Source organism: Talpa occidentalis, unplaced genomic scaffold (assembly GCF_014898055.3).
Source record: "Talpa occidentalis isolate TD23 unplaced genomic scaffold, MPIMG_talOcc4v2.1 talOcc4.16, whole genome shotgun sequence".
NCBI classification, from domain to species: domain Eukaryota; kingdom Metazoa; phylum Chordata; class Mammalia; order Eulipotyphla; family Talpidae; genus Talpa; species Talpa occidentalis.
The window spans coordinates 74,050,558-74,077,836 of record NW_023601653.1 but is presented as its reverse complement, the minus strand read 5'-3'; the positions used below and the strand labels follow the sequence as shown (position 1 = coordinate 74,077,836).

General features: G+C 38.4%; 1 protein-coding gene across 6 annotated transcripts in view; it reads right to left on the bottom strand.

Annotated features, from left to right (window-relative positions):
* Positions 1 to 27,279, bottom strand: part of ERC1 (ELKS/RAB6-interacting/CAST family member 1) — a 302,352-nt gene that overhangs the window by 50,954 nt on the left and 224,119 nt on the right. For 4 of the 6 annotated variants that reach the window (XR_008552294.1, XM_037514597.2, XM_054696560.1 and 1 more), the window contains one exon: positions 9,547 to 9,645. Coding sequence is in view for 5 of the 6 variants with exons in the window: in XM_037514597.2 (XP_037370494.1) it covers positions 9,547 to 9,645 (99 nt within the window). In the remaining variant the exon portion in view is untranslated. Of the gene's footprint in view, positions 1 to 8,005; positions 8,084 to 9,546; positions 9,646 to 27,279 lie in introns of those variants that run through there. The other 2 variants (XM_054696561.1, XM_054696563.1) reach the window with 1 other exon arrangement.

Here is a 27,279-nt window from a genome sequence, read left to right as displayed (position 1 = left end):
TTCCCTGGAGTACAAATGACTTATGGCTCCTGGAAGGAGGGCAGAGGTGCTGTCTTGAAGGAATTCTAACAGTTATACACTTTTATTTATTTTTAAAATATTTTATTTATGCAAGAACCGAGGTACAGGCCAGATGTGCGGGAGGGTAAGAGGATTCACCAGAGACAGAGTGGGGAACAGAACAGGCAGACTGACTGAAATACACTGCTGAGGGAGCAGTGGGCAAAACAGGAGAGGTCTGCCGCGCCATGTGGGTATTTCCCTGGCCAGCCAGCCGGAATCGCCGGGATTGAACCCGTGCTGCAGAGGCTGCAGACAGCTTCACAGTGCTGTGCTCAACTGCCTGCGCCACCAGGGAGGCCCTGGTTATACACTTCTGGAAAAAAAATGTTTTTATAAGAAAAAGGTGGAACTGTTAGGTCCTCACTTCCAAGAAGTCTAAGAAAAGAAGGTATAATGGTCATAACAAAAAAAGGACTGCTACTACATGCAGCTTAGTCAATGTCCAACTGCACCCAAAGTGTGCAGGGACAAGGTGCGTGAGAAGTTCATTATACGAAACACAGCAGACCACACTGAGTTTCTGAAGCAAGAGTTTTCTATAATGTGCAAATGGTTGGGAATCATTAGTGTGAAGCCTGGGAGGACAAAACACCCCACCCTTGTTTAGAACTGAGGTACAGGGCTTCCCTGGTGGCGCAGCGGTTGAGTGCTGGGTTGCGAAGCTGCCCACAGCCTCTGCAGCACCGGTTCGATCCCCGGCCGCCAGGCTAGGGTCCCACATGGCGTGCAGACCTCTCCTGCCACCCGCTGCTCCCCTCAGCAGTGTACTTCGGTCCTTCTGCCTGCTCTGCTCCCCGCTCTGGCTCTGGTAAATTCTCTCACCCTCCCGCGCTTCTGACTGTACCCAGTGCTTGTATAAATAAATAAATAAATCTTAAAAAAAAAAAAAAAAAAAGGAACTGAGGAGTAGCAGCCCACAACCTCTGTCAACTTCATGTACGGAGCTGAGTCCTTAAAGACTGAAGAAAAATTGTCCTCTGAATAAAAATTAATAATAAAAAAATGAAATTATATGAAGGAGGGAGGGAAGGAAGACCAAGTCTGGCGTAGTCACAAACCATTCTAAATTATGAAGTTAGGATTAACTGAATTTAGAAGTACAAAAAGTAGACAGAACATGGTGAGGAGAACCGGAACAAAGTGTTTTAGATATGATTATACTTAGGAAATAAAACCAGCAATTCTTATATCTCTGATAATGTTGACAGAGTTCTCAAGCAAGAACTACCATTCATTATTGCATTTACTATATGAACTATTTGGATTCACAAAGCATATAATTGTAGTTTCAGTTTGGCAAAAGCTGTAGCTTAGAGCTAAAGATCCTAGCATTCTGGCACTTTCTGCAAATTATTAGAAAGCACATGGATTTCAGAGAACAATGATTTTTAGGAGAGACACTAACCTTAAAAATACAGAAATGTGCTGTTAAAATACACAAGTTTGGTGTTACATGCTTCCACCCTGCTCTCATCAGAATTCCTCTGACTTATGTGTAAGGAATGTTCTGAAAACTAAGATTCCCTCTGTTAGACTTCAGACACCATGGAGCTTTATGGTGGCTATATGCTGACTATCTGGAGTTTAGTAAATAACACCTGTTATTTGTATAGCAAACTGTGGATTTACAAACTAGTTCTACATCCATTACACTGTCTTAACAAGACAGCTGTCATCACACCTATTTTATAGATGAATAAACTGAGGTTCAAAGAGGTTAATCAATTACTTGAAGTCTCTGGCTTCACTGCTTTTTCTGTTACATTAAACAGCTGTCTACATTTTCTCAGAAAATTCATGCTAAACAGAAAAATACAACTATTTGATCCTTGAGGAACTTAATAATAGCTCAGTGATTTAGGAAAATGACAGTTGATCATAATACGAAGTTTGTCAGGGAAAAGCGACTTTGGCAGCTAGTGGAAAGGTTGTGCAAAAGCTAACAGCATTGTCCAAATCACATAAACAGTTCAATTCTGTCTCACAGTTGTTCTGAAAAGTTAGAAACACACTGAGGAGGAATGATGTGCATGAGAGCTGTTTCCACAGAGGAGTGACAATTTCTGTAACTCATCCTCTTTCTGTTGCACTCCCTGGTGTGAGGTGAGGCTAGGCACTTACAGGTGGCTGGCACCTCTCTAGTTAGTTGAACCAGAAATTCAGGCCACCACGAGTGCAGGTGCAAGGTGTTTGTTTCTCTGCTCTGTTTATCAAGCAGAGATCTGTTTAAAAGTTTTGAGGGAAAGAGAAGAAAACAGAAAGTCAAAGAGGATGATAACCACTGTAGCAGGAAAATACTACTACCCACGGAGAAGTGGCAACAGCATCATATCAAATAGTACTTTCAGTCCTAGCTATTAATCACAATCTGGTACAAGTACCTGACCAAAATTATGCATGTACCCTTTATACAACTCAGTACCCATTTGAAAAAAATAATTCCTGGTAGCAAAGAATCCTAACCCTATTCTAGTCTAAGCAGTGAAGTCTTTTCAGAGTTAAAAAAGAGATTAATGGCCAATTGTATGGAAAGAAAAGTGAAAAATTTTCTTAGGTTTTAAACTGACATAAACACTTCTTGATGTCCCAAGCCACTCTGACATCCTCCCTGGCTATGAGTGAGTGTGTAACTGTGACCTGTGCAGTATATATATCATCAGCTCTCAAGACACACTATTTCAGCAGATGGCTGGGTACAGAAAATCACAGGGGATTACTCCAGGATTTACTTTATTTCTCTTTAAAATGTCACAAACAGTTTTAGTTTGTTTACTTCTGAGGAAAAGAAAGAAGAGAAGAAAAAGGGAAGATTACAGTGAGCTTCCTTTAGGCTGTGTGGGTCTTTCCTCCTTTGCTAAGACAGCCAGGAGGATGCTCTCCAACTGCCTGGAGGATTTTTAGAATAAGCAACAACTAGTTTTTTCAAACCCTCATATGAATAAACAGTTTTGTTTTAAACAAATAAAGAAGAAGGGACTGTTGTATCTTATGCTATAAAAGGATATGGGTAAGGGGTTATTATTATAAAGACAAGAGATGACAAGTGTTAGTGGGTGGGGATGTGGAGGAATTGGAACCCTTGTACACAGCTGGTGGGAATGTAAACTGGTGCAGCCACTATGGAAAAAGAAGGTGGTGTCTCAAAAAAATTAAAAATAGAGCTTCCATGTGATCCAGCCGTTTCACTTCTTTTTTTTTTAAATAGATTATTTATTTATGCATACAAGAGCTAGGGTACAGGCCAGAGGTCCGGGGGGTGAGAGGATTCACCAGAGATAGTGGGGAACAGAACAGGCAGACTGACTAAATTACACTGCTGAGGGGAGCAGCGGGCAAGCCAGGAGAGGTCTGCTGCGTCATGTGGGTAGTAGCTCCCTGGCTGGGGATAGAACTCATGCTGCAGTGGCTGGGGACAGCTTCATAGGTTGCGTCTTAACCCTTGCGCCACCAGGAAGGCCCCTCCACTCCTGAATATTTATCTAAAGGTTACAAAATCATTATTCTGAAAAGATATCTGCACCCCATGTTCACTATTGCATTATTTATAATAGCCAAGATACAGAAAGAACCAAAATATCCACTGAAAGATGAATGGACAAAGAAAAAGTAGTATGTGTGCACAGTGGAATAGTCCTTTTCGTGTTCCCATTTCTCTGCAGCTAGGATCATCTTGCTTCTTAAATTCTACTGATTTTTCCATGCTTTTCAGGAAAGAAGCATCATGTTAAAATCCCCAACCCACTTCTGAAAATACAAGCTCAAATTCTCCCCTGTTGTGATGTAAAACATCAGTTCTGGTATTGGTTCAAAGTGTTTAAACAGCCATTCGCAGCAAAAAGGATGGAGCTAGAAGGGATTATGCTCAATGAAATAAGTCAGAAGGAAAAAGAAAAATATTGGATGGTTTCATTCATAGGCGGAATATAGGGGAACCAAATCAGACATCAGGGGAAAAAATAATAACAATACAAAACAAAAATAAAAACAAACAGACCATTATAAACCAGAGACATCCTGCAGGGGAGGGGGAGGGAGCGGTGGGAGGGAAGGAGGAGCACAGGGGACTGCGGTGATGGTGCAGGGGTGCATTGATGGAGGAAATTCTATGGGGGTGGGGAGGGGGAAGCAATCACTTTAAAAATGAACAGTGGTGTAAAATATATACAAATAAACTAAAAAAAAACCAAAACCAGTGTTTAAACAGCTGGTCCAATAAATACTTTGGACCATACTGACAAAATATTCCAATCCACTACCCCATTCAATTTTGCAAGATGATTTAACACATCCCTTGTACAAATACATTCTCTAGAAATTTAAGATACCTCCACTGTAATACTAATGAATAAAATAATTTTAGGATGTGTATGTGGACAATCCAACTAGGACAGGAAAATGGGGAGGGGGGTGTGAGCGCACACACACACACACACTTTAAAAAGTCTGTGTTAACATTTACATCATTTCTAAATTGTTTAACATATTAGTCCAAATCCTGTTTTGGGATGCTACAGGGCATGCAACTCATTTCCAAGTTTTGGTGTGTGGACTGGTGTTGCACCAGAAGAAAGCCCTTTGGCAGGTACACTCCTGGTGGTCTGGCATCAGTTTACACAAACTGCTTCCACAGTATGAAGTTCAGAAAGAGCACACGGCCATGGCACCTACTCTGCACCAGGCTCTTCCTGGCTATGGACCACAGATCACTAGGAGAAAAGCTTCTATCCAAAGGATGTCCACTAAAGGTAAGATTTCTGAATTATACTCACCTCCCTTTTATTTAGCACAAAATTACAGAAGCCAGACTCTATGACTTTCCTCTAACTTGTTAACATCTCTCTAAAGGTCTTCTGTTTTATGACACTTTTCTTTCTAAACTTCTCCCTTTTCTAAACACCCCTTTCTTGTACGAGCAAATGCTGATATTACAGCTAATAGCCAAATGCATACTCCTGGTTTCTATGTAAACTTTTCTGTTTCTCCTCTGGACTTCATGAGCTCAGAAGTTACCTGATTCAATATACAGTCACTGAGGGCCTACTCTATACTAGCCTCACTCTAGATGATGGGGGTACGAAAGTAAACATAGCAAAGTCCCTGTCCTCAAGTGGCCTACATTCTACTGTAGGTGAAAAAGAAGCAAACCCCACACTAATGGAACAGGGAGTGGCAGAGATACATTTCACACAGATTTTTCATAGGCTGAGGGGAGAGAGAAGGGACCATGTTGTTTTTCCAAAGTGGAGGTGACCCATGTTTTAGGACGGTGCTTGACAGCAAATTTTTTCAAAGAAAGCATCAATGACAAATTTCTTTTAGAGGGAATTTGGTTATAAAATTTAAGATTCTTTTCCCAAGGGAAAAACATGATAAACACATAGGAGGTAAAAGTTTTGGTGATGACAAGTGAGATTAGTCATCACCATGCCTTCGGTATCTTTTCCTGTTAGTTATCAGTAACGTTTTCCAGGCCACAGAAATGACGGACCTTAGAGTCACAACTTCCAAGTCTTTTTTTTTTTTTTTGGGGGGGGGGACTCTTACCAGTAAAAGGAGGGATTTGCACATAATGATATCAATAATAATAGCAGCTAACATTTATTTCCCACAGTTGGATCCAAGTAAGTATTGACAACAAAAACAACAGCACAGAACACTTGCTGGTCAGACACTTCCCAAAGCATCTTACCTATTAATTCATTAAACTTACTGACCACCTACGAAGTAGGACACTATTAAATACATTCATTTTTATGAAGAAATTGAGGTTCAGAGATTGTTCCATTCCCAAGGCCACAGAGTGGGTGAAGGAGTCAAGGCTGTGTAGTGTGGTTCCAGACTTCATGCCTCTCATATCTCATCTGCTCTCAAACAACCTCCATTTTAATGGCTTCAAATAGAGAGGTTAAACCCTGTCCCAAATCACAAGCTAATAAGTGTTGTGCCAGGATTAGAACATAGGCATTCTGCTTTCACATCCAGACTCTTAACTATTACACTCTATCATGCTTTATGAAATGACCCAAACCTCTTTCAGCTCTAAACTTTAATGATTCTCTTCCCATCCCAGTACCTATTACATCTAGGAAGTATACATGATGTTTTCTCAGAAATCTGAAATCTTGTTAAAATCTCTTCTCTGTAGAATTAGCAAGGAAACAAGTGAAGGAGACTAGATAGCAAGTCAAGATTTCCATGACACATTAGGGGTCACACATGCATTTCTTTAGGTAAAGCCCTTATGACATAATGATGTTTATAGCACATTTTAGAAAATTTTGAAATACCATATTATAGAAAGTCCAGCTATGGTCAACTAACTGTACTGCACTGCACTGTGCTAAACCAATGGCAATTAATATTTTAATGTAGCAATTGGAAAAAACTAAATCAGTATCATTTGAATTCTTGTGGCAGTTATTCTGGGAGAAGAGAAAGGCAAAGGGACACATCAGGAACATATGTGTGTTCCTCTGCGATGGTGTGTTCACTTTTCAGTCTCCTGGTGGAATTACTTACTTATTTGGTCATGTTTCCTAGAACACTAACATCTATCTTCTGATTTGCTACCAAAAAGGTGTGCAACCAAAATACAATCCTGTTCATGTGTGCAGGGGAGCTACTTCCAGCTAAAGCATGCCAAGAAGCTCCCACAGAGACAAAGCAGGTTCATTTAGGAAGAGGCTGCTGAACTGCATTCAACTACTGCATGGCCCCCACATCCTTCATGATGACAAACCACTATCCTTGCGGGGTGTGGATAAGAAGAATCAGCATACTGATTTTCTCAGTTTTAGTTTTGTCTGGCAGGCAATGTTCTAACCCAGAGAGCTTTTTGGTTGGTATCGTGAGGTTTACCTTATTTCACAATCAGGATACAGTCATTTGGAAAGCTTCCCATCTTCACGGTAGATGGCCCTTTCCACAACTTACCTCATCAGCCTTCTTGGCAGTGTTTGCCAGTGAGAGGTCTACCCATGTCCTCACCGTTTTAAGAAGTTTAACACCAAGACACAGACTTTTCAGGGAGAACTGACTCCGAAAGAGTGAGATCACTAATAAGCATGGGCAGTGAATCCAGGGAGCGCAAGGCCACCAATATGTGTGAACTTATTAATCATAATTATTATTTTTTCGAAGAAAAGGATTTCCTTAGTCAAACCTCCAGGGCATCAGATCAAAGGGAGATACTGCCACAGCTGGACTATACTTTCCAGCCAATTGGCCTGGAAAGAAGAATCTAGACAGTGTCCTGGCAACTGTTTAACACAGCAGCAATCCATTAAAGAGAGGAAAAGAATTCCTCAGAATGACTTTTAAAAAAGTTTTCTTTTGCTTTACATTTCCTTATTTTTAACAACATTTTGAGAGTAATGTCAATGCTCTAGGGGCATGTCCCAGGTAGACACAGTATACGAATTACCAACCCTGAGAATTCAGAGAATTCTATAGCTGGGAAGAAATAAATAGAGGCTTTTGCTCAACGTGTAGGTTTGTTTGTTTTTTTTTTTTTAAAAAAACACAGATTTATAATTAATTATCATGAAAAGTATATCCCAAACCTACTGGCAGAGTGTTTGATTTTCTATCTCCAATTTGATATTAGTCATTATAAGACTTACCAGGACACGGTAAAATCAAGTCAGGTTAATTTATTAATAAAAATGTAACAGGATAAATTTATTTATATGCCCTGGAAGTTCTCCCAAAAACTATACTGTAAAAGGAAATTACAAAAGTGACTATTAACACACAACAAGAACAAAAAGCCACAAAATCCAAACTCCACTATGTCAGAAGCAAAGCAATACACACAAGATCATGTGAAAATGAGAAAAAAGAAAGCACACCAAATGATTCATGGATTACACAGAAACAATATGTGAGAATGACTGTGAAAAAAAAAAAAAAAGCAAACAAACATTTCTATAGTTAAGGAAAGCTGTTTCTCACCGTTCTGAACAAAATGGCTGAACTAAGAGCATCTGATTGGCTATGCCCATATACCCTCCTCCTCATCCTATGGGGAGAGATGACAAAGAGAACAGTTCCCCAGAGCAGCATGGGAATGAAAAAGAGTTGGTTAGTATTTAAAACAAAGACATAAGCATAATGTAGTAGAAGAAAATGGTCTCTAATTTCTTGCCTCTTTTTATCAGATTCTAATTACCTAAACTACCAAAATGAGTAATAAGTTTGTCATCACAAATCCACTCTTCCTCTTTTTCAAGATGTGATCCTGAACACGTTGATGGGTTCTAGGCAAGATGACCAAATTGGAAGCTTATATTTTTTGCCTTTCATCCACCTTTCTCCATTTCTGTTCGCCTCCTTCTACTCCTAGGTATCCACTTCCTCCAACACATTATTAAAACCTGTTTCAAGGAAAAGATCTAGTACTCATGTTATCTATGCTGGCATAAATTTAATTCTAGGAAGCAGGAAGCAGGCAAAGAAAGCAAGAGGATCTCTTGGCTGGGAGAGACCGCTGACATCAGGCAGACAGCTCTCCATTTTGCCAACATTAAAGACTGGTATTCTTTTCTCCTCCTTAAATACAAGGTTTGCCTTAACTGACTTAGTAACTATTATCAAACTATGACTATATGGGAATCTTAGGAAAAAGAGCAATTTGGATATCACTGCTACTTTAATCTGCACTATTTCTTCTCCTTAGACAATGCCACAGCTATCATTTAGTGGAGATATTTAGTGGGGGAGTTTCCTTTGACTCTAGTCATATGGATGTAATTACTTAACTATTATTTTTTTCCCTCGACTATATATTTTAAGACTGAGTGTGATGGAGATGTTGAAATCTGATTTTTGGCAATGGGATATGAGGTAATCTGTTCACCACTCTTCCCCATCTATCATTTTCAAGCTCTTGGGAGCATTTCCTTTTCCCAAAAAACTTGAGTTGAATATGGTTCCCTTCAGACTCATCAATACCTCTTTTGCATTGATGAGAAGTTGGAGGCAACAATTTTCCTTGAAAATGACATATACTGGAGGGATTACCAAGGAAATGGGAGCGAAAAAACTATGTTTTGATCTTCAGGTTTAATAGGTAATGTGCAGAGATTTAAAAAGTTGTGATGAAACAACAGTTACCTCTATACTGAGTTGTGGCTTGCTGAGCTCACAAAGAGACTTATTTTTCAAATAAGGTACTGTTTCTTTAATAAGAAAATCAGAGTGATTACAAATTAATATGTATCACAGAGAAGATTTTCTTTTTTAAACTCAATTGAGGATTTCTTATCCTCAAATCTTTTAAATATTCACTCTTAAAATATCTAGAATCATCTACCACCTTCCTTATAGAAATTCAATCTGAGTTTAAAAAAGAGTGAAGGGGTTTTCAGGAACTGATTACTTTTCTTTTTCTAACTTATACCCCAGAATCTATAACATGTTAGTACAAAATACATCAAAATAACAGCATACTGATTTTTATAAAACATTCGGGAGCAATCTTACCTGATCTGGGGAGGGCTTATGGTTGGTTTGATTGGAATGGGAGGATTTGAAATGGTCATCCTCATAGTTGTCGGCCATTAGCTTCATTCGATTTTGTGTCTAAAAGGAAATGATTCATAAGGTTAAATTTAGATAAAATTTCTATGACACACTGTAAAGTAACACATGCATTAAGAACATCATAAGAAAGGATAAAATCAATCCTGTCTGAAGTAAAACGAACATGGGATTTATGAGGATATTGGGGGAAAAAAGTTCAGGCTGAACTACAAACCAGGAAGAATGACCCCTCCCCAGGAACTAATTCAGTTAGCATCTTGATCTTAGACCTTCCTAGCCCCCAGAATTGTGAAAAAACAAATTTCTGTTGTTTAGGGCACCCAGTCTATGATGTCTTGTCATTGCAGCCTGGGCAGACTAAGAGAGGTACCAACTGACACAGGAATTAAGTAGGGTGTGCAGAGGGGTAAGCTCCTCAAATTAAGCACTTCATGTAGCATTTATTTTTTTCTTTAAATAAAGACTGGGGTGGCAGATAAAGGGCAGGAGGATAGATAGGGCAGGGGCAAGATGAGGTCAGGCATGCTGACATACTGTAGCAGTCCCCGAACTGGCCAGGAGCTAACCCCAGTCAGTCCAAGGTGCACACACATCACCGTGCATGTTCTCTGCTTTCCCATGTCCTTGCAGTGACTGGCCCCCAGGTGTTGGTGATTCTGGTAGCAAGGACTACAAGAACACAGAGGCACCAATGGACTGTCACTGTCTAGTTTGACAACAAGGAGCTATGAAGCCCCTAAACCCAGAGGAGTGGATCCTGGAGCAGTTCACTCATCTCTCCAACTGTCAGGATGAAGAAATCTGAGAGCTGGAGATAGATGTGGATGAGCTCCTCAAAAGTGAGTGAGCATATCCCACAGCCAGAGACAAGGAGCTGCTAGTTGACTGTTCTAAGCCCACTGAGGCCACTATCTCTGGCATGATGGACAAGAACAGGGTGTGCAAATGCTGAGGACACCCAGAAGAGTTAAGGGTCCTTGACCCAGGTGAGGTGATTCCCATAGGACCTCACAGTTAACAGCAGCACTGGGGAGTCCCATGGCTAGATCTGGGGCCATGAGCAGGGTTCCCTGTGCCACTGGCCCAGGTGGCCTCTTCCCTGCCCCTCAGCTTTTCATTTTGAGATTAAAAAAAAAAAATAGCTATTAAACTCATGGGACTTAAAAAATAAAATAAAAAATGAATTAAATGATACAAAGAATAGGACTCTGCAATTATTTTTTCACTTTATGATATAAACAGGACCCATCTTTCTATACCACCACAAGAACTACTCAACATTTTAAACAACTATTTACATTTTTTGGATGCTACATAACATAGAGACCACAAACGCTTGGGTAAAAGGTCTTTGTAAATTAAGTTATTATATACCTAGGGAGTACAAAGGAATCAACAAAAGACTACTATAATTTACAATATAAAAAATTCAATAAGGTGGTCAGACAGATACTATATAAATAAAATTCAATAGTTTTCCCACAATTCATTAATAAACAATTCAAAAAACAAATTAAAGGTTCTGAAATTGTTTTTTTCCAACAATGGCTAAGGAGAGAATCACTGTCCCATTGTCTTTTCTCTGTTAATCAAAAAGGAAACTGACTTGGTGATTCTGTATGATTAATTTAAGCCCTGAATCAATCAATCAGTCGATCAATATCTCTCTCTCAAACACACACACACACACAGACACACACACACAGACACACACACAGAGAGTAAACATTTAAGTGAATCTACCTTGCAGAGTAAGTGATTTAGAAAATGCAGGATACACTATGGATCAAAATTAAAAAGCAAAATAAGCAGCACTAGTACAAGATTGTTAAAACATTACATTTTAAAAGCCTTAAAAATAATAAAACTTGGAGCCTCCCTGGTGGTGCAGGGGTTGAGACGGGGCCTATGGAGCTGTCGGTAGTCTCCACAGCCTCTGCAGCATGAGTTTGATTCCCCGGCCAGCCAGGGAGCTGCCTGTTCTAGGAATAGCTAAACAGGCAGAGGGGTGATCTTCAAAAATTCTAAGCACTTTAAATGCACACACACGCATATATAAACACATGGGGGGAAAATGCAAGATAACAAGAATAAAAATACTTCGAGTTATGGGGGAATTTTATTTTTACTTCTTATAAAATCATGATCCGTGTGTGGGAAAGGAAAGAATGGCACTGACTCAAAATACAAGCTAACTATAAACTGTACACTCATGTGCATGTACACTGAAGTCTCTTTAAATAAACCCTAAGGGGCCTCCCCGGTGGCGCAGTGGTTGAGCACTGGGCTGCGAAGCTGCCCGCAACCTCTGTAGCACCGGTACGATCCCCAGCTGCCGGACGAGGGTCCTACATGGCACGCAGACCTCTCCTGCCGCCCGCTGCTCCCCTCAGCTGTGTATTTCGTCAGTCTGTCTGTTCTATTCCCCTCTCTGGCTCTGGTGAATTCTCTCACCCTCCCGTGCTTCTGACTGTACCCAGTGCTTGTATAAATAAGTAAATAAATCTTTAAAAAAATTAAAAAAAAAAATGGCATATTATCTTTAATAAATAAATAAATAAATAAATAAACCCTAGGGATATGAAAGCATTCAGAGTCTTACTGGAAACCATTCAGCAACTGACACAAGACCAAACTTTGCAATATCACCTTTTCTTCCTATTCTATGAGAATTGATCACAAAAGGATTTCTCTGCGTATATGTGGTTAAATTATTAAAACTGGCATGCAATGACCAGTGCGTTCTTGGTGTCATCTCTATTCTCCAAAATTACTTTTTTGTAAAATTGAGCAAAATGGCTTTTAGTATTTTGTGTTGGGGAGGGTGAGGAAGTAAAGTGATATTTATTAAAACGAGGTCGGGCTTCTCTTAAAAAAAAAAAAGCCTAAATAATAAAAAAGTATCTTAAATGATCTAATCTATTTATGGGTGTCGAAATACTTCACTTATCTTTTGATAAATTCAAGTATCTGAAAAACTGATTTCTAGAAATAAACGAAGCATTGGTCATAGATTCTAACACGGGATGGATATCCATTGAAGATCACTGAGACAGAAGTAGAGACTGACAAAATTAATGATATTAGAAAGCAAAACAATTGCTACTAGAGGTTTCATTTTCTAAAATACATAAATATGTGGCAGGGGCTCAAGGAGCTAGGGCAGTGATGAAAATTATGATTTAAAAAAAAAATCAGGTTATCTGGATATAGGCACTACAATTCAACCTACTGGTTAATTAGATACCTAAATCCAAAACATAATTTTTGCTTTCCAAAAGAGACAAGACAGTTTGTCTAAGTCTTCCTTCAAAAATAAGGGTGAGTAATTTCTATTTTCATAAGGTGACGCAGACACTTTTTCTTACCTTCTAGTAAGTACACAAGAGCAAATAAGAACTATATTTAAGTGCTATATATACACATATAACTAAACACACACACACAGTAGAGAGAGAAGACAACACATTGGTTAGGGACACTGGAAACCAATACAATGGCACAAATGGTAAGTGCCCCGAATTTTCTGTTTGCCTCATATATTTAGACTTGCTAATGCATAAATCAGCAACCTGGAAACGCAGTAGTCACATGCAACAAAAAACTGAATCCTCTAACCAAAGAAATCTATGAAAGAAAGGGGCCGAGTAGCAAGACAGAACATCTTAGCCATTAATCATACTACTCCAAAGACCACAGAAAAACATGATGGCCTCATTGCCACCCATGGCAGCAAAGGCAGGTGAGTAGAAACTGCTACCCTAACTAGGTTGTGATGAGGTACCCCAACCTCCCTGTATACTCAGTGGAAGGTGTCCAGGAAAGCCAAGGAGGGAGGCAGGGCTTTCATCCCCAGCTGACAGTAACAAAGCTTTTCCTTGATAGCTCAGTGGCGGTAGAGGTGGAGCGGGGGAGTGAATTCTAGAATTCAAACTCCATCAGGCAGTTATAAGGAGCCCCTCTCCTGGGAAAGTCAGAGGAGGCTGAATGGAGAAGCCAGGACTTCCACTACTACACAGCAGGAACAAGAGCAAACCTTTCACTCTCTACCCCCACGAAGTGTTTGTACCGCAAGGATATGTCAGTGGAGATCTAGTGGAGATATAAACTCATACCTCGGACCAGGAGTAACAGGGAGCCCACAACCTTGTGTGTCAAAAGAGGCCAATTGGGTTTCTACCCCCACTGCATAATAATGAGGCAGCATCTCCATGTTCCCCTTCTAGTGTGTACCAAAGAAAACCAGCTAAAATATAATAGAAAGTTTAAATAAGATGCAGAGGCTCTAACACAATACACTAAATGTACAGTTTTTAATAAAAAATTACTTATCATACCAAGAGCCAGGAAGATCTCAAACTTAATAATAAAAAAAAAAAAAACAATTTTATCATGTTTGGTGGCACAGCAGGGACCAGATACTTTTCTCACCAAGAGGGTTGAGTAGTTGGGCAGCATCTTAGCTATCACAGCTGAATTACTGAAGAGTCAGAAAAAGTCAGAATCTGCTCTAGAAGTCTTGCTCAAATTGCTCCCTCCATTAAGTTTATCCACAATATCTCATTCATCTTCCCTCCCCTCATCCCTTACGTCTGGAACCTTTGGGGGTGAATCAAAGTGAGGTTAGGAAGTGGAGGTCTGTGTGTGTGAAAAATGTGAAATGTGAAAATGACATTTGCTTCAGGGATGTCTTGACTCTACTGGCAAGGACAATAAAAGCAAAAATGAACAAATGGACTACATCAAGCTGAAGAGCTTGTGCACAGCGAAGGAAACTATCATCAAAACAAAAAGATACTCTACTGAATGGGAAAAAATATTTGCACATTGTACATCTGATAAGGAGCTATTATCCAAGAATTACAAAGAACTCATACAAGTCAATAAAATACCCCATCAAAAAATGGGGAGAGGAGCCAGACACATCTCCAAAGAATACACACAGGTGGCCAACAGACATCTGAAAAATGTTTAACATCACTTATCATCAGGGAAGTGTGTATCAAGACCATAATGAGGTACTATCTTACTCATGAGAAAATGGCTTACATCAAAAAACAAACAAACAAAAAAACCCAGAAACAAATGTTGGTAAGGTTGCAGAGAAAAAGGAAACCTCATACACTGCTGGTGGGAATGTAGATTGGTCCAGACTCTATGGAAAACAGTATGGAGGTTCCTCAAAATATTAAAAATAGATCTACCATATGACCCAGCTATTCCACTCTGAGTTAGCTACCTGAAGAATGTGAAAACAGTAATTTGAGAGACCTATGTTCCTTCCTATGTTCACTGTTGAACTATTTACAATAGCCAAGTAATGGAAACAACCTCAGTGTCCAAGGACAGAAGACTGGATTAAGAAGATGTGGTTATATACATGAATACATACTATTCAACTATATAAAAAAAGATGACTCCTGCCTTATGTGGCAGGAGTTGGATGGAGTTGGAGGGGATTATGCTAAGTGGAATAAGTTTAAGTTTCCACTCATGTGGAATATGGAGAAACAGAACAAAAGAACAGACAAAACTAAACCAAAATAATCCTAGAAATATGACTACAGAATTTAAGCTACTAGAGGGGAAATAGGGGGTAGGGATAGTAACAAAGAAGAGAAAGGATCGAATGGTCCACAGAAAAGGACTATGGGTGCTTTGGTGACATACATCTGAAGAGGTGTGAATTTATTCTCTTAAATCATATACTGTGTTGTACACCAATGTTACCACAATAAAATTTAAAGAAAAAGAAAGAAAACTTCCTTGTCACTTACGTAGCTCCTTCCCATTTAGATTAATGATACTAAATACTAATTTATCATCTCAGCAATATATTAATTTTTACTTTCAGCATTCTGAAAAATCACTATTATTTTTAAAGTTATTGATTTATTAACCAATATTAATGAATAGTTGGTGTTTACTGTACAGTTGATTTAAAACATTTTAAAATTTATGTCACTGTGGATTATACTGTTCTAGAAATATGTAGGAATTTATTAGCGAAGGGTCAGTTCTAATTTGTCATGAGATAGATTTATCACTAAACAGGCTAAATTATGACTGTTAAGATTTTTTAATAAGCTAATTACTAATAGTAAGAGAGAATGTTTGTTACCATGATTAGAAGAAAAAAAATTTCCAAAGCAAATAAAATTTTAAATCAAATTCCTTAATGCTATTTAAAAGTATAATTTACTACCCAAATATATCAAAGAATGGTTCATAAAATCAATGTGGTACTTCAAGTGCATAAGTAAACCCACCCAAGAGTTTAAAAAAAAAGGTACTACATATTTTGGCTAAGGGACTGAATGTAGAAAGATTGAAAACTTTAGATGCTTTAAGGGAAATAGAGAAAATAACCTGCAATTGATAGGCTTTAGATGGAACTGCTTTCTTAAAGACCTTTCTCAGCCTATATTCATTATAACTCTTAAGAAAATTATTGGGCCTCCCCGGTGGCGCAGCGGTTGAGCGCTGGGTTGAGAAGCTGCCCGCAGCCTCTGCGGTGCTGGTTCGATCCCCGGCTGCTCCCCGGCCACCGGAGGAGGGTCCCACATGGCGCGCAGACCTCTCCTGCCGCCCGCTGCTCCCCTCAGCAGTGTGCTTCGGTCCTTCTGCCTGCTCTGCTCCCCGCTCTGGCTGTGGTGAATTCTCTCACCCTCCCGCGCTTCTGACTGTACCCAGTGCATGTATAAACAAAAACAAACAAAGAAAGAAAGAAAGAAAGAAAGAAAGAAAACATGCCTCTATATAAAAAAAAAAAAAAAAAGAAAGAAAATTATGCCTCCATCTTCCTTGTTTCCAGTAATACACCTTTGATTTGTGATATTAAAACAGCAAAATAACTATGGGATACATATTACGATCACCTGTGATATACTGTGCTTATATATCATATATTATATATCATATATTATATATCATATCATATATTATATATATAGTGCTTATATACTTAAAGCATTTAAGACATATAAAACTGGATAGAAAATCTTACAAAGTCCTGAAACCTCATGCAAAGCCTGTAGCAGTTCATATCCAGTAAAGTCAATTGTGCAATCAGTTAACAAAAGGTTATAAAAGGGGCCTATGTTCATTGAGTTAGATTACGTAAGACTGAAAAGAATGGCATGTGTCAATATTTTAGTATGTGTCAGGAAATAGTAAAAGGTAAATGTAACTTGCCTATATTATTTTTGAATAAGCTAATCTATTTTTATGATTTTTACTCTCACTTCCCTTTTGATGACCCCAAAATAAGTACCAGCTCTCACCTTTACTGAAGCATCATTCTTCTCTAATTGCCTCCTTGAATCTTCACTTCAAATTCAACTCTTATAAAAAGGAACATATCATCTTCTCCACCATATAATGATCTTCCCTCTACAAATAGTTATTTGAATCAGAGGGAACACCTCCATTTACTCACTCAAATCAAATATTTGATTCTGGTCAATGGCTGTGGGAACAAGTGTCCTGGTTGCCCAAGTATAGAAGAAATGGCACTCAACCCTAAAATTTCTCTTCCATTGCCACAGTGACTAAGAAGGACTCATATAAAAGAGAAAAGCTACAGAAACTTGAGTAAGTCAGGATTACTGAGCTGCTGCATGGAGGGCAGCTACTTCATAGGGTTATTAGTAAGACCTGCAGTAGACCCTGCAATAACTGAAAATTAACCATTTATGTGTTAAACCACTACTCATTAATTTCTGCCTAAGAAAGCTCCTTTTACTATGGAGAGCTGTGTGGAGATTTCTTGACCTACTAAACATAGAGCTTCCATGTGATCCAGCAATTCCACTCCTAGGTATTACCCAAAGGACACAGAAACATCAATTCCAAAGAGCACCTGCACCCCTATGTTTATAGCAGCACTATTTACAATAGCTAAGCTTTGGAAACAGCCCAAATGCCCAAAAATAGATGACTGGATCAAGAAGATGTGGTACATATACACCATGGAATATAACTCAGCAATCAAAAAAGATAAACACATGCAATTTGCAGCAACATGGATGAAGCTGGAAGGGATCATGCTCAGCGAAATAAGCCAGAAAGAAAAAGAAAAATACCGGATGGTCTCACTCATAGCAGGAATCTAGAAAACCTAAATAAGGGACCAGGAAAAAGAATAACTATAAGAAAGAAAATGTCAAAATCTACAAACAACTATGAACCAGAGACACTCTATGGCATGTGGGGGGCAGGGAAAGGAGGGTTTGGGGTCAAAATAAGGGGGTTGTAATTATATGGGGAATATAAAAAATAAAATTTAAATTAAAAAAAAAAAGAAAGCAAGCTCCTTTTACAATTTTATCATGAGGTTACTGCTTATTGGTCTTTTATGATTCCCCTTTCTCAGAAAATATTATTTGATCTCTTCTGTTGCCAGGATGAGTTAAGAATGTCTATTTTAGACTAATTATAATAATGTAAAATCAAAATCAACAAGCAACTATAAATCAGAGACACACTATCGGGGAGGGGAGGAGGGATTAGGGTCAAAATAAGGGGTGTGGGAATTGTATGGGGAATATAACCAAGATGAAAATGTACACATTGTACAAAAATGAAAAATGATGTAAAAGTATATAAAATAAAAAAGACAAAAAAACCCCAGATGTCTTTTTTGCATACATTTGTGAATAACTGCTAATCATAATACAGAAATAATTTGTTTCTTTTTCAAATATAAGGAAACCTAACGCATTCAAGGGCAACAAATTTGTCCCTATTACCATACTTAGAAAAATGCTTGACACAAAATAAAATGTTAAACTGAATTTCTATTCCACTTTTCAGCGTAAACTAGAGGCGAAGTAAAATTCAGACTGTAGGTATCTAAAAAGTATACTTTTCTAACCACTTGTAATTATATATCACAGAATACTGAAATGTGGAAGGGTGAAATTGTTGGACTCTGTGAAGGACTTGGGAAGTTGTAGTGCCTACACACCCCTGCAGCTGCCATAACAAGTTATCACAAACTTGATGACTTAAACAAAGTATATTTATTCTCTCATAGTTCTGGAGGAAGGAAGTCTAAAAGCTAGGTGTTAGTAGAAGCATGTGCTTTGTGAAGGTCCTATGGAGAAAATCCTGCCTCACCTCTTTCAGTTTCTGGAGGCTGCTGATATTCCTTGACTCATGGCTATATCTTCCCAGTCTGCCTCTGCCTTCACATTGCCTTCTCTGTGTTTGTTTTCACGTCTGTATCTTATAAGGTCTTGTTTAGGGCCCATAGGAACATCCAGAATGATGGTATCTTCAAATCTTTAATTCCATTTGCAAAAGTGCTTTTATCCAAATAAAGTGACATTTACAGGTTCTAGGGATTTGGATTTGGTCTCAGACCACTACTCAACTCTAATATTATAATGTGCTCCCTAGTCCTCTCAAATCCATATCCTTCTCACATGCAAAATACATTCAACTCTAGCCCAACATCCCTAAAAGTCTTAAGCCTATTATAAAATCAATTCAAAATCTAAATTTTCATCTAAGCACCATGAGCTCAAAAATTCTCAAATTTCATGTAGGCATGATCCTTCCGGGGGCAAAAATTCCTTTCCATCTTTGGATGTGTGAAACCAGAAAACCAGTTAGCAGCTTCTAAAATACAATGGTGGGAAAACCCATAGGTAGGATAGACATTCCCATAACAAAAAAGAGCCTGGAAGAGTGTAGGGTAAATAAGTATCAGGCTTTTCTGTCCTCCCGCCATTAGGATTAATGATGGATCCTTGAGGTCCTGAATTCATGCCTGATGGCCGACACCTGGAGTAGGGTGTGGGCACGTGTAAGTGGGTACACTTGGGCTAAGACTGGGCTTACAAGGGCGGCGTCACAGGGATGCCAGTAGAGCAGAGAGCAGAAGAGAGCAAAAGAGCGAGAGGAGCAGAGAACAAGGCCATGAGAGAACGCAGGAGAGCCCAGAAAGAGTGGACTTGCTGGGGGCCGGGAGGCCTGCTGTGTACCTGGTAAACTCAATAAAAGCCTGAAAAAGCCACTGAGGGTGCCAGGACTCTCTCCTTCACCCCGTCGGCTCGAATCATAGAAAACCTGCTCTGTGCCCATTCCTGCTACTACAAAGAGCTAAAGAAGCCATTAGTCCCAAGCAAGTTCGAAATCTAGAACAAATTCCTTTAGGTTTCTTGCCTGGGAATAATCCTCTGTGGCTCAAGGATCTGCCCTCTGCCTGTGAGCCACCAGTAGCTTGCTGGCAGGAAATCTTCAATTTAAAGACTTGATTTTAAGGTAAAATTAACCAATACTATTACAATTCAGGAGAGTAATTACTTTTACAGAAGTGGGAAGGGGTAGTGCCTCAGAGGGAGTGTGAGGGCTACCTTTTGGGTGCTAGTATGATCTGCTTTTTGGATGTGAATGTTGGTTATGATTGTGTATGTTCCATGTGCAAATCCATGACAAATATACTTAGGACACGTGTGCTTTTCTATGTGCACAAGAAGCTTTAACAAGAGAAAACGATCCCTGAATAAGGAGAGCAATTTCTTCCAAGTATAGGTCATTTTTTTTTTCTGCAGCTGCAATATTATGGTAATGAAAAGAAGAAGTTACAGCTGCTTTTACCAGCTGACACCCATCTCTGACTCAGATTATTAAGAGATACAATTGGACTACTTTCCTACTATATATTAAGAGAAACAGTTATTCCAAGGCACAGCCATAATAAAGAACAACTCCAATTCAGTAGCTAGTAACATCATCAACCACTCAGGAGGATAATCCAGGATTAGAAACTACTGCTATAACCATTGTCCTGATGTCTAAATACAAATAGAATTCAAGCTGGCAATCAGCCAAATTAGAACCAGCCTTGAAAACTGGTTTTCTGCAGTACATAGTCCTGCCTGGCTATTTCTCCTAAATAGTAAGGTAGCTATGAAGGTGAGTGTAATGAAAACTGCTACAAAAGGTAACTTGATTTTTTTAAATCTTCCATTTAGTAAAGATTGAAATTAAGATGTGCTGAACATAGAAGAGGAGCAGGACAAGATGTAACTATGTCCTTTCACTGGGTTCAGGTCAATGACCACAATCATCCGCGCTCCTAAATGTGTGTTAACGAGTCTAAGAGGACTGGTGTTGGTTTCAAGTCGGCAATTAGGGCACAATTATGAAAACATCTATTCAAACAGTAATATTTATTACTCAGTCTCTGTATATTTCTCTTATTTTGGATGAATCAACTAGTTAAAAGCATTTCAAAATTGTTTGCAGAGCTCTTTTAATTTTAGATTTGACTTTTTAGTAGCTTGTAGTCTATACAAGTTCAGAAAAACATATCCAATTCAGAATGCCCTATTCTGGAACAAGATTGTGAATAAGCATTCTCTGCCTTGAAAACCAACTACCACAAATAACGTTTTAGTACTAAAACTCCATGATTTACTTAATTAAATTCCTGTATTTTATTAAATATTTCAAGGGAAAAAACATCTTGAATCTCCGATATTATTCTTTGACAGTCATTGTTTTCTGTAATTATTTTCTAAGCTGTTTCAATAACAACTTTCAATCTCCCATTTTTATGAGCTCTTCCTGAGAACAAAAACTCTCAAAATTAAAAAATTCTGTTGTGTGAAAGCTATGTTAAATGCTGTATATTAGTTGGGGGTCAGATTTCCATATGTGTATCTATGTATACACAAGATATTAATGAGAATTATTTGTGATGTAATTAGGGTTACTAGCATACAGGACTTCAAATTTGGCTGCTTAAAATATCAGCCTAGCTGATTTCAGATACTCTCTCAGTTCTAAATCAAATCTTTCTGACCTAAAAGCTGTTCATTTAATCTAGTGAACAATTTCTAAAAAAAATTGTTGAAACTGAGAGACATCTTTTGTCATAAGATAGGAAGAGTTTGTGGCCTGTCAAGATTCTGAATTAATTTTTTTAAAGCTGAATTACCTTTAATGGTAATTTATGTATTTTCACTGTAATTTAAGATAAAGGTTGATTAAAGTACTATTTATTATAAGAGAGGATTATAGGGTCATTAATAATGTAGCTGAAAGCTCTCCAACCACAAGCACATAACGATGGTAACACATGCTGGTGTAGGGATTAGCAGTGTCAGCACTGGAGTGATATGGATTTCTTCTGAATCCTAGCTCAGTCACTTACTAGCTCTGTGACTCTGGGCAACAATGACTTAACTCTCTCTCTCAGCATCTCCTTTGTAAAATGAAGATAAACTCTACTTCACAGGCTTGTTGTGAGGATTAAATGACTTAATTCACGTAAAGCACTCAAAACAGGGCTTGGCTCAAATATTAGCTACTGTTATCTGTGAGACCACTAATGGTATGTATACTGCTTTCTAGAAAGTCATGTAGTAGTAGAGATGATTTAATCTGAGCATATAAATTATAGCTTCTGATTAAAGTACTATTTATTATAAGGGCAGCTAAATTTATATAATGTCACTCCTCTTATTCTTAAATGCAAATATCATTTAATTCCATATTTACTTTAAATATCATTTACTTACAAATAATTTTATTTTAAATATCATTTAACTCCATATTTACTTTAATAAAAATTAGTAAGACCAAGAGAGATAGCAGAGAATAGATTCTATGGAATATAATTGGTCTAACTGATTCCCACCAAGAGAAGTTTACTGGGGGAAGAAGTGGGTAACCCCCCTCAAACCAATCTCTCTAGTTTTACTTATGCTTAATGAGATCCTCAGAGCAAGGTCAATGAGCACAGGAAACAAGGCTATAAATCATGCCACCAGACAGCTATAGAAGCAGCAGCAGGAATAGGAGGCACATCAAACCTCCACTGATTTATTTGCATTGAGACAATTCAAGAAGAATCAGGAAACTCAGAAGATTTATAAATTCCCCACGGCAATATAAAAGGCAGCAGTCTGACAATAGGAAGGGCAAGTTAGATTTGAAGCTAGGAAAGAAAGGAAGAAAGAGTCTTATCAATTTTTTGTGAAGACTTTTCCTACATCTGGAATTGATGACAAAAAAGATGTAACAAATAGATGAAGGGAGACTGGGAGGAATCCAGATTTCCCCACATCTCCCAGCCTCTGGACTGTACTTCATTCCGGCAAGCAGAATTTGTCACAATATGATCTATTTCTTTGTAGGATACAAAAAATGTTTTAAGAGGATATTAATGAGGATTTGTTTTTCAATTTCAAAATGCAATACTTAATACTTTCATAAAATAAACAAATTTCTATACAGATTTAAAAAAATCCTCAGATATTACTTTATAATTGCTTCTCTGAAGTCTACTTCTAAGCCAGCAAACAGCAAATAATAGGAAAATATTTATAGAAAAATCTGGATTCTCTGGGGGGAAATGGATGCCTGAATAACAAGGGAGTCACATCTTGCATGGTGACAAGCTAGAATTAAAAGTGGCTGCCTCTTTAGACAAAGCATGTGACCCCTCGTTCATCACAATTCTCTCTCTCCTGCTAGACACTTCCTTCATTTATGGTATCTACACAGAACATATCAGCCCAGGATTAGGTATTGAAATTGTGAAGTGTGTATATTAGTTATCAGTGCTCAAGATCATACAACTGGTTATTAACAGAATTGAAGCCAGAGCTCAGGACTCTTGGTACTTAGTTTAGTGTTATTTCTACATTACCACACTGCTTGATACAAACAAGAAAACAAAACAACCATGGTCACTGATGGGAATTCCTGTAATGAAGAAATGGTCACAGCAATGTGAATAATCTGCCTTAGAATAAATAATGTTAATAACAACTGTAGGACAATGGACGAATAGTTTCCTTCTCGCTTCTCTCTGCCCCTCTCATATTTCAAATTATACCCAAAGGAGGATGAATATGTGAGTGAAAAAAAGCATAGGATGGCTTTGCTAACAATAAAGGAAAAAATGGTGTTCATGGCTAGGAAATTCCAAACTACAAAAAGGTGAGTCTTGAAGTAAAGATTAAAGAAGAGATTAAAATGAGGGAGTAGAAAGCAATTCCAGTGGTAAGGACAGTGAATAGGACATGTTTTGCATCCAGCTCCTTTCAAATAAGTCTGGAAACCATCAGGAAAAAATACAGCAGACATTAATGTTTGTAGTGTTTTAGAGAAAGAGTGATAAATATATAAATATATACAAATCTAGAATTGAAGGGAGATAGGATAATGAAGAGATTAATGTTTTTATCTGACCAACTCAATAGGACTGTTAAAATCATTAAATGCTAACTGAATTGTAATATTCTGTCAAATTTAAATATTGCACATCATAACCAAGGGAGGGTTTCTACTTTCTATGATTACAACAGTCACTATCAGGAGATGATGTCATACAGAACAGCTGAGCGGTGGACACTAGGGTATAAAGCAAATACAGAGGGAGGCACTGTCAAGTGCAACGTACAAGTCTTCCAGCAGTGAAACCCATCATTGTGTTCTTTCTCTGAGGACTGTCAGCTCATCAAGCAAAAGGTCCTTGGCATTATAAATGTGTAGTGAACACAGGGTAGGAAGGTGAATGCTCTCAAATGTTGGTCTTATCAAGAGGTAGACAGATGCCTGCGACATTTTACTGTCCACAGACAGCTTCTGTAACACTCAAGCTACTTTAACACTTCTGCTTACTTTTCCCTTTATTCTATATCCTTCTCTTTTTTATTTTATTTTATATATTTTATATCATTTTTCATTTTTTTATAGAATTTAAAATAGTTGTTTTTGTTCTCTCTCCAAGTTTAGATGTCACTTTGAAACCATTTTGATACCAGTTTTAACTATGAAGAATGGGTTTTTCCATTTTTTCCAGAATGATGACCAGGGCTAAAAGTAGGACACAAAGAAGAGTTAAGCAAGCCACATTATAACGAGATCTTGCTAAGGGGTGGCTGAAAATGCACTGTCACCAGTCCAACAACTCAGTGTGTGCCTTTTGTGCTCTACATATGACTGGGGTGAGTGGCGCTAAGAGTTACAGAAGAAATCTTGATGTCATGAAGATTATATATTCATGTAGAGGAGGGTCTCCTTTGCCTAAGCTAAACGAAAGAACCTCAAAGAACATTCCTAAAGAACAGGTGTCAAGAAAGGAGAATGGTAACCCATTTCTCTGTTTGGTATCTACACAGGCATCAGATTTGTTGATTTGCTTGTGCTTATCAGAGGAAGAAAAAGACAAATGGAGACAGATGGCAGGACAGGCAAAGAAGGACTAAAGTAGCCTTTATATTCTCCCTCTGAATGTGGCAAGGCTGTGTGAGTTTCCTGTCGGTCAGGTGGCATTCCAGAAGTCAGGGATAGAAGAGGCAATGTTAACACAGCCTTGCCCTTATATACTACTCTTCTCAAGAACATCTTGGTTCTCTTTGAAGATACTAATTTATTGATCTTTAAATTTCCATAATAGGGCCTCCCTGGTGGTGCAAGGGGTTGAGACGCAACCTATGAAGCTGTCCACAACTGCTGTACGAGTTTGAATCCCAGCCAGGGAGCTGCCCACATGGTGCAGCAGACCTCTTCTAATTCGCCCACTGCTCCCCTCAGCAGTGTATTTCAGTCGGTCTGCCTGTTCTGTTCCCCACTCTGTCTCTGGTGAGTCCTCTCACCGCCCCCACACCTCTAGCCTGTACCCCAGTTCCTGTATGCATAAATAAATAAATCTTTAAAAAAAAAATCCATAATAGTAGAATAAGCAAGACCTAATTTTTTTTTGTTGGGGAAATGAAGCAACAACACACAGCAATTCATCCAGTTTTTTCTGTATCTACTAAAAAAGAATAGACACATTATTTATGATTCTTCAGGCCTACTAAGCTTAGCTACCCTTAATCCATTTATAATTCTTTTATTGAGCAGAATGGAAACTGACAGTTTGTTCAGGAAATATGAAATGAGGACAAATTAAAACTAGCTTAGAGCTCTTAAAATGAGACAGATTGAACTATCAGAAATTGTATGATAAATTACTGATGAAATTTTTTTGCTCAGTTTTCTTGTATAATATGAAAGCACAGCTTCTTTGCCAAACTTCTTTGAAAACACACAATACCGAGAATTGCTGAATAAAATACCTGACCTTGGAATAATGGGAAATCCTCAAGGCCATGATTGTTTTACTTATTCATGTTTACCAGCACCTAGGAGAAAGTGTGGCATACATTGGACACTAAATAATAATTGGTGAATTTTGCTTAACGAATTTAGAAGAGAGTCTGAAAGGATCTGTTGATAGTAAAAGGAATGGGTCAAAAAGAGCTTCCTGCACAGTGGGGAAGTGCTGAGTCTTGAATTAACTAACCCCAGAGTCCCAATGGGAACTGATAGGCCTTGTAAGCTCTCTATGCTGAAGTGCAGATCTAGTCCTCTTGTAAGTCTGATCATTATAGATGATTTGTACCTTGATTTTACCTTCCCTGAAGCAGAACTACACAATAATGCAATCCTTACAGATCTTGTTAGAAAAAGATGAAAAAATTTTGTCAACACATCAAAGGAGGCAAATGAATGTTCACTATGACAGACTGCTAAGTGTGAACATTTAAATGAAAAATGTGAGGTCACTCTCACTTTGTAAAGACCTTAAAAAATTCAACTGATGGGCCTCCCCGGTGGCGCAGCGGTTGAGCGCTGGGTTGCGAAGCTGCCTGCAGCCTCTGCTGCGCCGGTTCAATCCCCGGCTGCTCCCCGGCCACAGGAGGAGGGCCCCACATGGCGCGCAGACCTCTCCTGCCGCCCGCTGCTCCCCTCAGCAGTGTACCTCGGTCCTTCTGCCTGCTCTGCTCCCCGCTCTGGCTCTGGTGAATTCTCTCACCCTCCCGCGCTTCTGACTGTACCCAGTGCTTGTATAAATAAATAAATAAATCTATAAAAAAAAAAAAAAATCTCATTTCAAAAAAAAAAAAAATTCAACTGATTTTCTGATGTATCACCATTGAGTAGATTTTCTGATAGTTGTCTTAATGCCTCATTGACAAGAATAGTTCAGACCTCTCCTGAAAATGGGAATATAGAAGGTATAAATCACAGGTTTAAGCGGATAATCATTTTCATAATAAATTATGAATTCAAGAAATTTATTTGAGAAGGTTAAAGCCTGAAACATTTTATGTGATATAATTCAGAAGCAGCAATTGAATTAAAAAAAAAAACAACCTGATAATAAATTTGTGCTTCTCATTGAGTAAACTGATTATCTACTTATCTTTCTTAGACCTAACTTAGCATTATTCTATTACAGAAAGTAGAATATTTGCCTAAGGAACTCAGAGTTGAAATGTTCATTCTGAATACCATTATCAAGTGATGCTTCCAGGGCATTCTGTGATGATGAAAAATGAACATGTTATAGATGACTGCCTTCAGATTATTTTGAAAAGCATAATCGTCTTCTAAGTTTCTGTTTTCTCCAAAAAGCAACTAATCTTGCAAAGCAACTAAATCAAAGCTGTCCAAATTTCAAGTGGGTGGTAAGTTAAACATCCTTTAAGAACAATAATTTTGAACCCACAGGCCCCTGAAATGCCTCTCGAGACTAACTGCTCTCAGAGGAAATTGCAATCATTCCTTAATTCATGTATGCCATGTTCACAGGTGATGAAAGCCTAGGGGTACTAGAGCTTAACCCCATGTACATGTCCAACAGACTGGCCACATGGGCTA